Raw genomic sequence first — 17098 nt, 5'->3', positions numbered from 1 at the left:
ACATCCCTAATATGGTAAGTAAAGAAGCCCCACCCACTTGTGGGAGGGGAAAAGTTCATTTTAAGGGGCAGGAAGTATCACTGCTCAAGAGCCAAGTATACAGCATATACTAATTATTTTGAACCCTGAATCATGCAAAGTAACTTGAGAAAAACATAAGAATAGAAATACAGACGAGCATCACAGGCCAACTTTATACCTTCTGAAATCTTGCTTCTATTAGATATGTCTTAATGATTGCTGTGAAGACCAAAAAAAACTGAAATATAATTTCTCTTTGAGGATGACAACAACAAACATGACAAATACAGCCACAACCTGTAAACACTGCCTGCCATCTTAGCTCTTTTTTTAACTGAGTTTTTATGGGTGTCACAAATAGATTTTTCACAAGGCACTGGAGACCAGGTTTGGTTCACTGTCCACAGATCAAAATCAGTACCAGCAACACAGTTTTCCTTTTTGCAGTGCTCAATATTCTAACCCATTCAGTATCTTTATGGTTAAATATATTTTATTGACATCTCATCAGAAGAAACAGCAAAATATTGTTTTCTAATGTTAAATTTACTCCCAAATCCAGCACACATAATCTTCATCTAAATTGACGAGAATATTTGGTTAGAATTTAAAAACCCATCGTAGCTTTTAAACCAACAGTTTATTTTAAACCTCCTCCAGCTCCAGTCAGAAACAGAAGGTTTAAACCTGATATATGGATATGTGAGACTAAAGAAAGCAGCAAACTACCACATCCTCTGTCACAAGACCTGAAGAGACCCCACTGTCCTCATTTGTATTTCAAGAATCCACAACTTTGACCTTTAAATAACATAAACATGACAGTAACATGGAAATTGGCAGCTAAATTCTCTCTTTAAATAACAAATTAGTAGCCAAAGCTAAATTATTAGCATGGAAACTTAACAGTTTGCGAAAAGACATTTAAGGGCTAACTTGAAGCTTCAATCACTCACAGTCTACAGCCACTCAATATTATAGCACTGTTGTGTATGTTAAATGATTAACATGGAGTATTCTGTCTCTAACAACATTTAAAAAAAAGAAAAAGGCAGCTATTACTCAGCATTATGTAGGACTTTGTTAGCTTTTATCAACACTGGCTTATGCTAGCATAAGAACATTAGCCTAAGCCAGTATTTGCCTATGCTATTACTAGCTTATAGTGGTTTATGCTAGCATTACTTTAAAAAAGCATTAGCCTATGCTAGTGTTAAGCTATGCTACCCCTAGCATACGACGGTTTATGCTAGCATTATTTTATAGCAGTGTTTGTGTATATTAGCTTGAAATCATGCTTACCATCTGCTGCCACCAGCTTATAGTGCATTCCATTGTACTTTAAAATTAGAAGTCAGAATTTTCAGCTGGCCACAGCACCCTGACATCACATTATCAACTTGAAAAGTCTGAGCAGCCCCAACAGGGCTGACTTTATCCAGGGGAATGTAAAAAGTGATAAAACTATGAAACTTTTAATGTGCACTGCCACTAAATAAATCATATGCAGAGCACTGCTCAAACTGTATGCATGCAAGTACAGCAGTGGTACATTTCCCTGTATTGCTATTGAAGCATGATTCTACCTTACCAAGGAGCAACACAAATCCTTTTTTTTCTTCTTCTTGCTGTTATGACTTTACTACTGGAAATGACATCACTCCCAGCTCAGACTTCCAAGACAATAGAACGCACTACACTGGTATTAGCCTATGCTACCACTAGCTTAGACGAGCGTTAGCCTATGCTAGCATAAGCCTGGTCCAATGGATCCAGTGTTGTTCAAAGGTGGATTAAATGACCATATTCCCAGTTTAACCATAGAACAGGTGTTCCAAGGTTAAAATACAACCTTACATATAAGAAGTTAATATGATTTTCGTATTAATGCGTCCAAACATAACATTAGCAATGACTTTTCAGCCACTGTGCTAAAAAGATGAAGCACATTGCTCCCAAAAGGTCTAGGGTCACTTCAAAATGCTTTTGTCTTTGAAACAAAGTACCTTTGTTGAGAATCTTTAGGCTGCAGTCGCAAAACAGCCAAAGAGAAATAGCTTTCTTCTGAAACACCTCAAGAGTCAATTGATTCACAGTTTGTATAAAACAGAAAAGCTGAAAACAGCTGCCTTGAACAGAACAGAAACAGTGAAAAAGTTGTGGGAAAGCAAGAGGACAAGTACATCAGTGTCTAGTTTGATGAACAGAAACGTCTTGCTTATGTAATTATCAAGGAGATTAAAATGATAAAAACCTTGCAGTTACACTGAAGTAGAATTATTAAAGCAATGCCTGGTGATTGCACTGAATTTTGCCCAGAGGTTAGGCATGCAATACCCTTAACTCGGGGATAACCGCTTTGATTTCAAGCAGATTGCACCTGGTGGGAGGCATCTATTAAACATAATTAATAATTTATGACTAATGGGGGTCAATTGTGCTTTTCCTGATTTTCTGTCATAACAATGGTGCTCATGTTAAATGTCGTTCAGACATTTTTTTTTTTTAAATTTACCCTTGAATGTTACAGAACAAGGATGATTTTGAACCGTGAATCATGCAAAGCTACTATGGTGGAGCCTATGAATAAAGCTATGGAGCTAAAAATTAGCTTTTCCCTTAATTAACAAACTGATCCACTGTCCACTTTGTGTGAACGCAGAGGCTTTCCTCCAGTACATCCCAGTGTTGGTGAGCTTATAGAGAGGACGACAAAATGGGAGGTTAGTTAGGTTTTTAGTTGGGGTGACATGTGGGTAACTTTAAGCCATTAAGACAAGACTGAAAAGAATCTGACTATAGTTACTGCAATCAGTCTTTGGTTTACCAACCCTTAGAAGCTGAACTATCACAAGCCATGTCAGGAGGCATAAATATGAGAAAAATCTGAAAGGAAAACTGATGCTTTGAAAAATATCACATAGAAATAAACAGCACACTGTGATCCTCTTCAGAATCAGTCTCATAGCTTCGTCATCTTACAGTAAACCTCGACATTACACACACGGTTTCCTAACAAGTTCATCAAACCCTGAGCAAAGAGGATGAATTCATGGTCTTCTATAATCAGAGCGTACTTAGTGATAGATGTAGAAAGATATGCATTTAAACTACTCATGATTTCATGTGGCAGTGATGCTCTCAAGCAATGAAAGTAATGTGGCTTGTTGTCACCTGGCTATGAAAAAACAAAAATAAATGAGCCAATAGGGGATGAAAAACGGTTAAAGGATTTGAGGTTTTGAAATTGGGGTCAGTTTTATATAAGGATACTGGAATGTTTATATATTTTAATTTTTTAACATTTTAAAACATCTTTCCCACGCTTTCAAAACTAAGACTGAATTTTATTAGTGAAGCCACTAAACTTCAACATCTTGTTAGCAGAGAGGCCAAATCCAGGCCAAAAAAAAGCTTCAGAACAATCTTCTAAAAGTCCTCTTAGGAAAAAGTCAACAAGATGGCATTTATGCAAGCTATGAAGACAGGCTCAACTTTAGGGTATCACACAAAAACCCCAAACAAACAAAAAAAGCACACACTTTCCCACAGCAAAATTCTTTCTGTTCTGTCCCCTCCTCCAAACACAAGAAAACAAATGTACCTGTCAGTTTTTTCCGCTACATTTCGCGGAGGGTGAGGTCACGCTGGCTGAAAACTTGAGATATTTAATCTCAACTGCACAGCCTTCAGAGTGGACAAGCAATGGATGGGCCTGACAGCAGAGGGCGGCAGAGAAGAGGTGAGGGCTCATTCTGCTCTGCTAGCTTCACAGCAAACCAAGAGATGGGGCTGAGTTAAAATAAATGAAAGGAGCAGAAACAGTGGGACAGTAACTTTAAGTAGAGTGGAACTTATTGATTATAACTGCAGTGAAAGTGGAGACTTTAAACCAGCTGTTAGACTCAAGCCCAGTTTATTAATCTCAATCTCAGAGGTCATCCCAGAAGCAGACCAGACACTGAAGACATTTAAGTGGGGAAGAAGATAGTCCACTGAGACGCATCTTCTTCAGCGTAGGGTGCTGAAACAACAACGTCCTATTATTAACACCTCCTTGCAGTGTAAGAGACTAGATGCACTCTATTTTTTTGTGCGTGAGAGTTGTAAAGTTCTGAAACCTGAATCTGGGATAAAAACATCCACAATTCTGAACTGTAGTTCTGTCTTTAGCATGATTATAAACACCTTGTTTGTAAATACTTGCTGAGAAGCGCGGTTTTACTTGCATAGAGTTAAGGTAGCCCAGACTCACTGCCTTAACTAGGGATGGATCTGATTTTTTTTGGGATTTGGAGAATGTTTAAACCCTCTACATGTATGTAAAAAAGAAAAATAACAGCTGATAAACTGATATCGTAATTCCTTTAATACTATTAGAATCATCAAAAGAGAAAGTGGGAGAAATTCAGCTGAAAGATGCAGAAAAGCAACACAAAGAGCGAGGAATGTTTGCAGTAACAAAAGCACCCTGACGCACTCCAGCCAACCTCGACAAACAAGCCCATCATTCAGCTGCCCGGCTCGCCTCCTCTTACCCAAACTGCTGCTCAGCTAACAGGCTTCTTCTTTAACTCCCCCCTTCACAACAAGTTGTGATGATCAGACTCACAGAGGGAAAATATTTGAGCTGTCATGCAGAATGTGTTTCTAACACGAGCAGTCACTTTGATCCCATCAATAATCTGGGCAAAAGAGTTCAGAAGCTTTCTGTGCTCCAACTTGTACTACTGTTACATTATGTTTTATCATTTATACAACAGCTTGGCGGAAGCTGCCAAAAAGAGGGAGACAACAATTTAGATTTTAAAGCAAAGACACAAAAACTCTGGATTAACATAAGGCGGTTTGCTTCATGCCTGTTAGCTGTAAGCTGCGCCACGTTCCATTTAAATGGATTTTTAGTGAGTTTTGATTCAGCTCTAATGTGTCCATGTGCACTAAAACAAACTAACAATGAATATGAAGTTATTTTTAATCGTTACGCAATTATAAATAAATAAAAAAATTAAAACTAAGACTCAGTAATAAGACTGAAATGTAGAGCAGAGATAAACACAGATTCCTAGAAAACTGTGCAAAGAGCACATCATATGAGGGATGGGTGAGCTTGATATGACCTGATGTTAGTTCAGTTATACATGCACCAACATTTGTTTTGCATAGACTGAATTTACAGGAAACAAAAAAAAGGACATTTAATGCATAATACGCAGAATTCTTTGTTTTCTGATTTGATTAATTCGTAAGAAGTTTCATTTCTTTCATAATAACTGGAATTTTGCACAATAAAATGATCCTCTCTATTCTAGTCAAGATATGTATTTAATTTAAGTGATAGTTAATGTAACTCTAAAAACCCCTATGTGATGAGTGCAACCCCTGATACACAAGTGTATATAAATAATCTGAAGTATTTGTTTGATTATTTGTGGTTTGTTTGGCCCGATGAGCCACACCCCTCCATTTATCACTCTGACCTTGCCCCTGAGTTCAGCTGGGAGCCGCTTGACCTTCACCGGGCCTCATGGTACCTTCCACATCACGCCATCAGACTGGACTGAGTGACGTTTAGAGGCAAAAAACAGAAGCATTGAACAGAAGCCCCCACCCCCCAAAGAAACCATACCTGGCATAAAGTTCACTGGTCTAATCTTACTGTTCACCTCGGTTGGGGCCTGTTTCTATTTATTTTATTTTATTTTTTTTAAATCACTCACTGGAAGTCCTTTCCTGTCTACTCACACCTTACCGTCAACCTCAAGGTGAACAAACGTCAGGTTTTCTTTTGAATTGAGCCAACTTTTGTGTCAAGAATCATAACTGGTGAGAAGAGCAGGATGTGTAGCAACAAGGGAAAAATGTCCCAAAAGGATCCTTAGTTTGAACCCTTTTTTTTTTTTTTTAAAGTTCTTGTTTACCTCTCATTTGGTTATTTCCTGTTTTACTTCCTCTCCCGTCTACCCCTTTTCACCCCCCACAGCCAACCCTTGCGTCACAAAATTATCAAACTACAAGCTGAGAGCTCCTGCTGTCGCAATCTTGTTATTTTAAAACCAGATGTGATGAGAGAGCGGCGGAGCAAGTGATCACATCCTGGATAATCCTTCTTTCAGGCCCTTAGATTGACTATAAAATTTGACCCTGAAACTAGCGCTTGAGCCCATAAAGTCGTCAGGAAAGCATTGCGGTCGAAGAGAAAGTGAGGTGAGGGCTAATCCCTCCCTCCAAGTCTTTCTGCACCCAGAAAAGTCGTCTCCTGGTGGCCAATTAAAGACGGTGTGGTACTTTAGTGCTGGCGTCACTTATGTGGTCGATGCTCCCCATTTTAACTGAGAACACAAAACAAAAGTTAAGCAGTTACAGTTTGGATCCACTGCAGGAGAGCCACCACACATCGAGGAGGAACAAGTAGAAGTATCCAGAATTTAAATTTAGGAAAAACTCCATGAGAAGATGACCTCGACCAAATTTAAACCAGGTATGATTTTTTAAAATTTTATCTGCCTAGGAGCTGAACTTCACACCTAAGAAAAAATTATTTCAGGGCAAGACATTACAATATTACTGTTTTCTTTAAAAAAAACAACAAAAAAAAAAAAACCCTGTGTGAGAGAGGCCATTTCTTAATCAATCATGGTGTCAAAAATAGTTCCCTACAGATAATGGAAAACTATAAACCTGAAAAAGAAGGGTGGAAACACTGATGAAAATAAGAGTGTAGGTAATTGCGTGCACTATGAGAAACTGGTGAAAAGTCAGGGGCTATCACATTAACCAGGTAACGATGTAACTGCTTGGTGACGCGTATTCCTCATTTCCTATCTCTGCTAATACTGCCTGAACTTCCATGCCGCCCACCACAGGCCCCAATCCTTGTCACCAGCGTGACAAATAAAATGATCTGAAAAGAAATCCAACTATCTGACATGTTACTCTTAAATGAAAACCAGCCATAACACCCACAAACATACACTGTAACATGACTTTCCAATCAGCAGCTGTAAACAGTAGGAGTAAGGATCGTATCTCCTCTTTAGTTTCTGGTACGTTTGCTCCACATTTCACTTGCAGTGCAGCAAACATGATCTTTTTTTTTTCCTTCTTCTTCTTTTTTCAGTGCTGTAAATGTATTCAGACACAGTGAAGCACTTCAGCGAGATCCAGGCCAGAGTCACATCCCAAAAAAATTAAAATCACTAAACTTCAGTAGTAGAGTTAGATTGGAGGTGGAGAGGTCCACGTAGGCAGAGGAGTTGGTTGAAGTGTGCGGAAAATGCCCGGGAGTTGTGGAACGAGAGCAGGCAGTCCTGGTGTACTACAGTACGATGGTTGGGCTGAGCGTTAGTAGCTGAGTGTGTGGCTAGAGCAAGCGGTCGTGGTCCGCGTATCAATCATCTTTTGAACTGTCAGTGACAGCGGCGGTGTCGGCCGTGGGAGACGAGGCCGGGCTGCGGCTGCGCTGGTAAAGACGGTAGCCCTTTCGGCACAGCAGGACGAACCAGTAGACCTGCGGCGCCAAGATGCACGAGTTGCCCAGGTTGGCAGACAGCGGCAGGTGGAAGGGCACGCTGTAGAGAGGGATGCTGTAGTGACGGCCGTACATCCAGTACATGAACGGGAAGAGGGCGATGCGGCACATGAAGAAGGTGAAGAGGACCATCCCGCCATTGAGCTTGTGCAGCCAGGAGTCCTGGAGGCTGAGCTGGAGGAGAGAAAAGAGAAAAAAGGGAATTGCAGATGAAGAGATGCGTTCAGAGAGCACAGCGAAAACACATTTTCCAAACTACAACTGTTTTTGATGACTCATCCACACATATACATTTGGGTCTGTAAAAAGCAGACCTGTACTCCAATGTGAGGCCAGAGATCTATTAGAGATTACCCCAACTTCCTCCCACAGTCCAAAGACATGCATGTCAGGTTAACAGGCATTTCTAACTGGGGACGCACTGATCTGATGTGGCGGTCTGATCCTGACTCACAAAGCTTAGTGACAACGAGCTGATCCACACCTGATCCGTTCATTTCAGTCGCTTTATGACTTTGCAGGCGGCCACCTGCTGGTGTTGGCCAGAGGGGCCGATGGCGCGATATGGCAGCCTCACTTCTGTCAGTCTATCCCAGGGTAGCTGCCTCCACCAGTGTGTGAATGAACAGTGGAATTGTAAAGCGCTTTGGGTGCCTTGAAAAGCACTATATAAATCCAATCCATTATTATTATTATCACACATCAGCAGCAGTCATTAGCAGGGAGTGCTAACGTAACATGGAGGAAGGTAACAGCAAAGCGACAGCAGCTTGGAGCTACTTAACTGACTATATCAGTGGCTTTTATGGCATCCCCCAAGGAGGTTAGGTTTCAGGTGGATGTTCGGTACTCTGCCTGTAAACGTGGTAGCTTTGAATGGATTCTGATAAATCTTTGTAGGGGTGTAGAGTAGGGGTCGAGTTAACAGTCTATTAAAATATGTCTTACATCTGCAAATGTCTTGAAGGTAAACTTCATGATTTATTGATCAAAAATGGCCAAAAAGCCTTATAACTTAGAAACTATGATTCATACAAGTGTGGTGTGCATGTAGAGCTGGGGACACCGAGGCATTCCCAAACCAGATGACACACGTAATCTCTCCACGGTGTACTGTGTTTGCCCCGGGCCTCCTCCTGGTAGGACACGCCCCAAACACCTCACCAGTGTGACACCCAGGTGTCTCCAGAAGCCCAAAGGAATTAATATTCTTGGCGAATTTCATTTTCTTAAGTTTGTAAAGTACCATTTACCTTGAGCCTCACAGTGAGGATTACTTTAACTCTGGCAGATACCTGAATCTGAAAAGGAAAAAGTTGTATCGGGACATCTTTAATTGTTAATTGTCCAGTGTTAGACTGGAGACATGTCCAGGAAGTACCCTGCCTCTCGCCCTTGGACAGCTGGGAGAGACTCCAGAAAAGTTGCTTCAAACTGTGCACAAGTAGGTTACTGTAGTTGAACAATGCAACACTTTTTACTCAGTAACATTAACAGCATTTTGGTGTGATGCATATTAATTATTTGTGGGATTTCATGCTTCACTTTTGTACCCTAATACACTGAAACGGTGTTAACAGTCTGGCAGAGGACCTGAAAGCAGAGAACTTAAAAACTCTTTGTTCGATTTGTATTGCTTATTGTCATTTATGCTTAGAAATATTTAACCATATATGCTTAGAGGTGTATAATCGATTGTGTAGTGATATGTGTGATCCTTAATTGTCTGCAAAGGCTTGGTGTGCATTCCAGAGTGCTCTGGCATTCACGCCCACATCCTGGGAGCATGGGAGAGGTCTACCTTCTCTTATTGTTTTATGGTAGGATAAACGTAGCTATGTCAGTTTTAGTCTAAGTGCCTTTTGTTTAGATGAACTGTTGGACTTCCAAACCAGCAGGGTTAGCGAAGTTGTTTATGGGGTCACACTCTGACCCCACACTCACACACACACTTACACAACACACAGGCAAGGTACTCTTTGTTTGTATGTAGACGTCGTATGTTAATGAACTTATGCATATTCATGTAAAATAAATACAATAAAAGAGCAGTGTTACGGGGGAGCAGATGAGAGCAACTGGGGTCGAGCGAAGGAACGGCGTTTGCCCAGTTCTCTCCCGTGCACGAGAAACATAAAGAACTTTGCCTACTCGTGTCTTGCTTTGCTGTGTAATTAAATTATCTTGAACGTTCCAGCAAATAGGTTTGTAGCTTAAACCTATCACTCTTCAGCCATGCTAATGACTGAGCTTGCTTTATAGACATTATATACTATACTTTTAATTAAGCCACAGTATCTACTTAGTAGTTTTAATTTATTATTCTGCTGCTTAATTCTTTTGATACATTTCATCCATTATTGAAGTAAGCAAATAAAATAAGGAAAACTTTATTATTGTATATTTTCCATTTCTGCTGCTTGCTTAAAGTTAAGTTAAAGCTTAACTTGTAGTTGAGAAGGTTACTACATTTTGTCAAAAAAAACAAAAACAAAAAAAAAAACAACCCCCCCACCAAATCCCATAATTATTTTTCTCAGTCAAAGGGATAGGAAAACTGAGACAGGAAAACAGGGCCATAACATCCAACAACAAAAATCATATGATCTGGGATCTTCTCATCTTTAATTTGAAAGACTGGATGTTCCCTTTTCCACACAACAGCAGTCAGCACTGCTGATGAGAGCAGTAAAACTGTCTGGTGCGGTTTCTGTTAGTGCTGACTAAGTCTAAAAGTGGTCAGCAGTGAAGAATTGCTCTGCTCTTTTTGCCCACCGACACCAGATGTCAGCAAAGACCTGAGAGTCCACGGTCCACTGGTTTCACTGAGCTACACAGTAAGGCTCTTCTATTCTTAGAAAGGATGGTTTGTAAGACACTGGGCCCTTTTACTAAAGTGTAGGCTATAGAGCTCTTTGCATGGCGAAACTAATGAACATTAGCTGAAACAGATCAATTCAGGGGCAGGGAGAGCAAGCGGTGCCTGAATGCTGCTGACTGATGTGGGTTTTTTTGGTGAGCCATGCAGCTTAATTATTGATAGAACAGTGACAAGCAACATCCCAAATGAAATGGAGATACTTGGGTTTTTGCTGCTGCAGTGCTCTGCAGATCACCTGTGCAGGAACAGTTTGGAGAAAAGATGAATGGCTTTGTTTTGGTTAAGAGAGCTAAGGCTGTTTTGCTTAAGTTCATATCAAACTGTATATACGGTACATTTATGTGTGTCTAAGTGTATAAAAAATACAGTGATGAATAAATATTTATCTGAAAAACAACGCTAATTCATGGACAGCTGGATGCTGTTTAAATTCGGATGCAAATATCATTCACTCAGATTTTATTTACAATACAACATAGAAAAAATTTGAAATATTTCAGCTGGGAAAACGTACCATTTGTGGATTTTATAGCAGATTGTGTTCATGGTCAATGATTTCTGAGCCCATGTAGTGATTTCCATGGCAGAATCATGTTTGCATTTAATGCATTTCTGCCTGAAAGCCTGAAGATCACAGGTACCCAATGCTGACTTGTGACTTTGTCTGTTGCACACAGAGATTTCTTCAGAATAACAGCGATCTGAAAATGTTGGGGAACCTTTTCTGTGTATGTTTGAGGTTGTTATGCACACTGAATTAGGGATCTAGTGTCATCTAATATTTGCTATTTTGTTTTTAAGCCACTTAAAATCCTTTAATTTCCTCAAAATCGACAGTGCGCTTTATAATGATGAATTTGATTGAGCGCCTTATGTATGAATTCTGGTTGTGTTTACAGACCTCGAACCGATTTTATGTGGTACACGGCGCTCAAAAATCTATCAGACTTTGGTAGACTACGAAGCCGCACCTCTTGATGGTGTCTGAGCATTACGGCTACCGTAGTCAGGAGCCTCACGGAGTAATCTGGGTCCAAAACTCAGTCCTCTTCAGGTCCCAAAGTCAAAGGAACACTGCGGCATCACTGAGAGTTTAAAAACTGTCTAAACTCTTTCATCTGTAATAAAATGATCAGTTTTGCTGCTTTACCAGGTGTAACAATTAGTTTAACATCCAGGCATCCATGAAAACAGAATTTATTAAATTTAACAGTGTTAGAAGTTAACAGGAAGTTAGCTCGCTAGTTTCCACCTAAACATGATATAGCATGTTCTGACTGAGAGATTTCTGAAAAAATTAAAAAATTAAACGTACAACTCTGCTATCACTTCCAACATAAATGAAGACAGAAAACTAAACAGCTGTGACGTTTGTAGGGTTACTGAAGTTGTACTAGCTGGTATATAATGATGTGCTACGTGATCGCTAGCTACACAGCTATGTTAGCATAACATAAACACAGTGAAGCTGGAGGATGAACGCTAACGTTTTTCCACTCGATAAAAGTTAACAGGGGGTTTCTGATGGTTAGGGACAAATGCTATCACATGGCAGGATGCTATAAACGGACCAAACTTCAGTCAGGAGAACAACTGAGGTAATCCATTCACGATACAGGTTAGTCATTAATATACTGGAACAACATGCGAATAGAGCAGCTGCGAGAGAATTCAACATTAATGAATCAATGTTACGGACGTGGAGGAAGCAAGAAGAGTGAGTTGAGTAAAAAAGGTTTATGACTTGTGTACTTTTGTAAAAGTACACAAGTACAAATCACTCACTCAAGAGTGGCATGTTACAACTGTGTGCCTTCTGGTCATTATTTCTTTTGATTATTAACCTTACTCATTTGGTTATGAGTGGCCAGTGGGGACAGACTGGCTGTCTCCTCCATCACCACTGACCTTTGTCTTCAACCGCAGCTAATTATTAGTTAAACCATGTTTTCATTTGTTTTTATTCAAGCCTGAATCCAATGGCCCACTGTCTGTGTTTGAATTCTTCCACTTTTCTCCTCCTTATACTTATTAAATATGCATATTTTTGTTCAGCACTGTTGACTGTGTTTGGTACAATGATTAAAACATTCTGGGAAGATGTTAGAGTGACCTGTGAAAGATTCTCTTCAAACAAATTCCACTACACACAAAAGTCTTTCTGCTTGGTTATATTCAGAAGACAAACGATTATAATAATATCGAAGACAAATCACAATTAAAAAAACTGCAATCAAAAATAAAATAAAATAAAATTTAACCTCCACTTGCTGAGGGAAATTTATGTTCCATAAGTGGTTGCTGGCTGTTGCGAGGTCAAATTAGACTCTCACGGTGACCCGTAGTAAGCATGATATGTATAGCCATAACTTGCCTACAAACACTTGTGAACTAACCACCGAGCTATAGGGCAAGTTGAAAAAGTTCAAACTGCAAACTGGAAACAGATTGCTGGCCTTCAAAATAAACACATTTCAAAAGGTGCGGGCACTTAGGAGGTTGGCAAGTGTTTGCAGACAAGTTAGCATACTTCATGCAAACTATGACCAAAGTGTCTGGTGATTACGAGCATCGAGAGGGTCCCTGACTGGTCTTTAGGCCTGTGTGAACCAGACAATAGAAGACAAACAACAAACCTTGCTTTTGGTCTACTTCTCTAAATTACTGTGAACAATGGAGTTCATTCATGTTTTTTTATATTTTTGTAACTGGTGAGTTTTGTGTGTGAATTTTAACATTACTTCAAAACTGCACAGCAAATTCAAAGCGTTCTTCTTTTTGTTGTCAGAGGATGGATTTTCCCGTTGAAGAGTTTGGGGGTTTTTGTCAAGGGGAGTTTAGTGCCAAATAATCACACGTCTCCAAAGATATTAATGTTAGTCTATGTGTTAGCAACCACTTTTAAAGGTTTATACTAACCAGTAAACTGGTAGATAGTTGTCAAATTATTGCCATATGTCAAAGAAGGAGGGCATAAAGTCTTTAACTGTATTTTTACCTACAAAGACATCATCTGTGGCCTGTGCCTTATGCCAAAGCAACCAAGTAAGATAGAAAAAAAAAAAGAGTTCTTAGTATTTAATTTCATAACAGAAAAGTTTCTTTTTCACTGTTCTCTTTTTTACTCAGAATTTCTGTTATTAATATAATATAAAATAGTACTTTATTTCTTACAATATGAGCCTAATCAGCTGTGCTTGTGGGTTTCTTAAATTTCTACAGTAATATTTGTTTATAACATAGAAAAACTGAGATGTGTACTTAAAAATTATACTTATTTCTCTTAAGACATCCCAGGGTGTCTTCAAAAAGAGAAAAAAAAAAGAAAAAGTAATAGCTTCACTGGTCTGGCTCACTTCATTTAAAACTGCGCTGTGTTTGGCCCCTGGATTAATGCACTCCTTGCAGCAATGCAAAGCTGGGCAGGCCCGAGTCTATTTGCAGCTGCTAACCTGCTCAGAAGTAGAAGTTTGGCAAATAATTTTACAACTTTGTTTGCTCCGCTACTACACAGCAAAAGATCTGCATCTCTATGATATCTACAGACATACGTATTTACCACGAAAAGGACTTCAGAGTTTGTTTCAGGTGAATGCTCATGTGCATGTGCCATCTCACCTGAATAAGTATCTTCCCCAGGGACACGAAGGGCGTGCTGAGCTCTGTTAGAAACAAGCAGCCGATGAAGAAATCCCCCTGGTCCTTTCTGAAGAACTGAGGAGCAGACAGAGCACACACAGACTGAGCAAACAAGCGCAAGCATGGAAAACACACACACACACACACACACACCTTCTCGAACAGTCTCAGCGGAAAAATGCTTGAAAAGACAAGGAAAATATCAGACTTTAATCATGTGTTTACACTGACTCATACAGCTGGACTGGAGCTGCTTTCAGCCACCCTCATGTTCCTCTTAATTACCATAAAATATTTGTTTATAAGTAATAATTTTTCCTCTGTTATTTTACTAAAAATAGTCTTAGCACTGCTTCTGTATCTTTCTATAATAATTTTTATACATTTTTCATTTTATATTCTCTTTATTTAGTGTTTTTAGTATTTTTCAGTCCGTTACGGAAGGACGCTAGATCAGCATGGATCTGTTATAGCAGGAAGGCTCTGACCAGATTTAAACAATCTTTCTTTAGTTATCGCTCAGCAGCAGCTCTTTAAAGGCTTGGTGCACCTGAGACAGACCTAAATCCCCAAATGGCTCACTGTAATCACCCTAGCCTTCAAGTGCTGCTGTTAGATAAACAGCCAAAAGCTCCAGGAAGAGAAAACTGACTGGATTCATTATTTCTTCACCTAATTCCTCACAGTTCATGGTGCAAAAGCACTTTGTGATTTGGGCTGTTGTGTGTAAAGTGCTAAAAGTCAGCATGTGCCAAAAATGAGTTTGAATTTAAACCCAGGTTTATCATAGGTGCCTGAAATTCTGTAGCTACTGGAAAGCTGCATAATTACAAAATAATAATATAATGACAATCCTGAACTTCTTCTATAGTATTAAATGGGAGGATGCTTTAACATAGCAAGGTTTTACAATGTGTATGTTTTTTGTGGGTGTAGGTAAGGGTTGAGAGGTTTTAGGTTGTGTATGTGTATTTGATTATATCACTTGACTTTTATCTTATATGTTGGATATATACTTCTGTTTTATAGCCTATTTAACCCTGTGTGTACCTGTCCAGGAAGTGCAGAAGTACATAAGCTAAAAGCTAAATCAGGTGAATGTTTTTGTGCATGATCCCTGAAAAACAATAATAAAACTAAAACTAGACTGTAGAGTGATGGTGCAGGTGCAGCAACAGGTCTAATGGGTCTAATGGGAAGACCCTTGTTCAATTCAGTTCAATTCAGTTGAATTTATATAGCACTAAATCACAAAAAGTCACCTTATACTGTACAGTAAAGATCCTACAATAACAGATATTGGGTTTGGTTGTTAATAATAACAGCGTGTCCCACTATGAGGTGCAGCATGTGCTTTAAGTGTTTCGTAAACACTTAGACCCATTAGTGAGAGAAGGTAAAACCACACTTTTTAAAAATTATTTATCAAGTAATATTATATAACAAACTACATGTCCAAGGCAAGCAAAGACTACCACAGTAGTGTGGTTTGAGATGGTGGCGCGTTAGTACTTTCTAGAGAGGTAGCTGAAGAATATCCAGAACAGTCATGCAGTTTTATTTATTTATTTATTTATTTTTTACACCTGCAGAACAATGCTGGCTGGCACGGTAGTCATCAGTTTACTTTCCCCCTTCCTCATTTAGGGCTTTCATTAACAAAGAGAGGGCAGCCAGCCCGGCAAGTGACTTTGAACCGGTTAAAATGTCTAAGGTTAAAATTCAAAGCTTACACACTAAAGAGGCTAAAGGAAAACCCTTTTAACTGATAATATTATCGCACCCTCCTCCATTTTTTTAGTACAATCCCACAACCCCAGCGGTTCATATGTTACTCTACCACAATTTCAAGATGGCCAAAAAGGGAGGGGAGGAAGTAATGTTCTGTACATAACAAATGAACAAAGCTTTCAAATACTGACCACCAGCACAGTCCCGTGTGGTTGGGGCTGCCACCCTAGAGTAGATGAGTCAGTTTAGATGGATAAAGAGACTCCAGACAAAAGACAAGCACTCTCTGGTAGCCCAGCTTTCTGTGTGCCGTTAATAAATAAAGCATGAGCAGCTCCAGACGTGGCTTTGCCATCTGGCCACAAAACAATGACAGAGACCACAGAGGGGAACCTTACACCACACCTACCAAACTACCTGGCTACCTCATCCCACCCCAGTGGCTGTGGACATAAGTGTGTTAACTTTATGCAACACGCCACTTTCAACATTACTCTGCCTGTATTTCCCCTTTAAACACCAGGCCTGTAATGCTAAAAAAAAACAAAAACTTTTTTGCCTAAAGTGCTATATCCTTTTGATGTGTAGATTCTTATAAGTTACACAGTATTACTCGAACTAGTCACAAATGAGGTTGAATACAAACTGTATTCAAACTGTATTCAACCAGAAATAAGACAAAAAACCCTCCAACAGGTGGTCTGGCTCCCATAGTCCGAATTTCAAAATTACACCATCAGTTCGGGGCAAAGTCCTTCTAGAACAAAAATCTTTCCATGTGTCAACCATCTCAGTAAAATCTCCAGGCACTCATCCGGGCAGCATCATTTAAAATAACTTTAATATTAATGCCAAGAGAGACAAAATTTGCATGTATGGAATCACTAGTCAAATCTGATACATTGACTTTGATTCTAGCGTTACAAAGACAGTGAGATAGTGAGACTTTCTTTGTGAAAGTTCTCAGACATGCCTGGAACAATCTTCCTGCCAAGGATGAGAAACTCTTATTTACTGCACTTTGTATGGAGTTAACTGGTAGATAACATTTTGAAAACGTCATCTTGCTAAATCCACTGCCTCTAGTTTTTACACAGCTACTGGCTATAAAGGATATAATTGTGCCTGCTACAATTTCATAAAACATACAAGCGCCTGAGTGTGTGAATGCACTTGAAACAAGAGAAGCTGTATGACTACACCTGCAACACAATGCACCATCATCAACATCAACCTACGTGCTTAAATGTAGGGCTACAGTATAATGATGGCAAACTACGACAGTCTAGAAGTGC

General features: G+C 39.5%; 1 protein-coding gene across 1 annotated transcript in view; it reads right to left on the bottom strand.

Moving 5' to 3' along the window:
* Positions 1-6505: 6505 nt before the first annotated feature.
* The window catches only part of tlcd3a (TLC domain containing 3A), a 37440-nt gene continuing 26847 nt past the window's right edge, over positions 6506-17098 (bottom strand). Inside the window, exons 4-5 of the mRNA XM_005725363.1 lie at positions 14052-14147; positions 6506-7726 (exon numbers count right to left, since the gene is read on the bottom strand). Of these exons, the coding sequence (XP_005725420.1) occupies positions 7412-7726; positions 14052-14147 (411 nt within the window). The 3' untranslated portion in view covers positions 6506-7411. The remainder of the gene's footprint in view (positions 7727-14051; positions 14148-17098) is intronic.

This window comes from Pundamilia nyererei, unplaced genomic scaffold (assembly GCF_000239375.1).
Source record: "Pundamilia nyererei isolate P.nyererei 1_Seehausen unplaced genomic scaffold, PunNye1.0 scaffold00015, whole genome shotgun sequence".
Classification (NCBI taxonomy): Eukaryota; Metazoa; Chordata; class Actinopteri; order Cichliformes; family Cichlidae; genus Pundamilia; species Pundamilia nyererei.
Note: the sequence above shows the minus strand (reverse complement) of the source record. Positions and strands in the feature narration are given on the sequence as shown.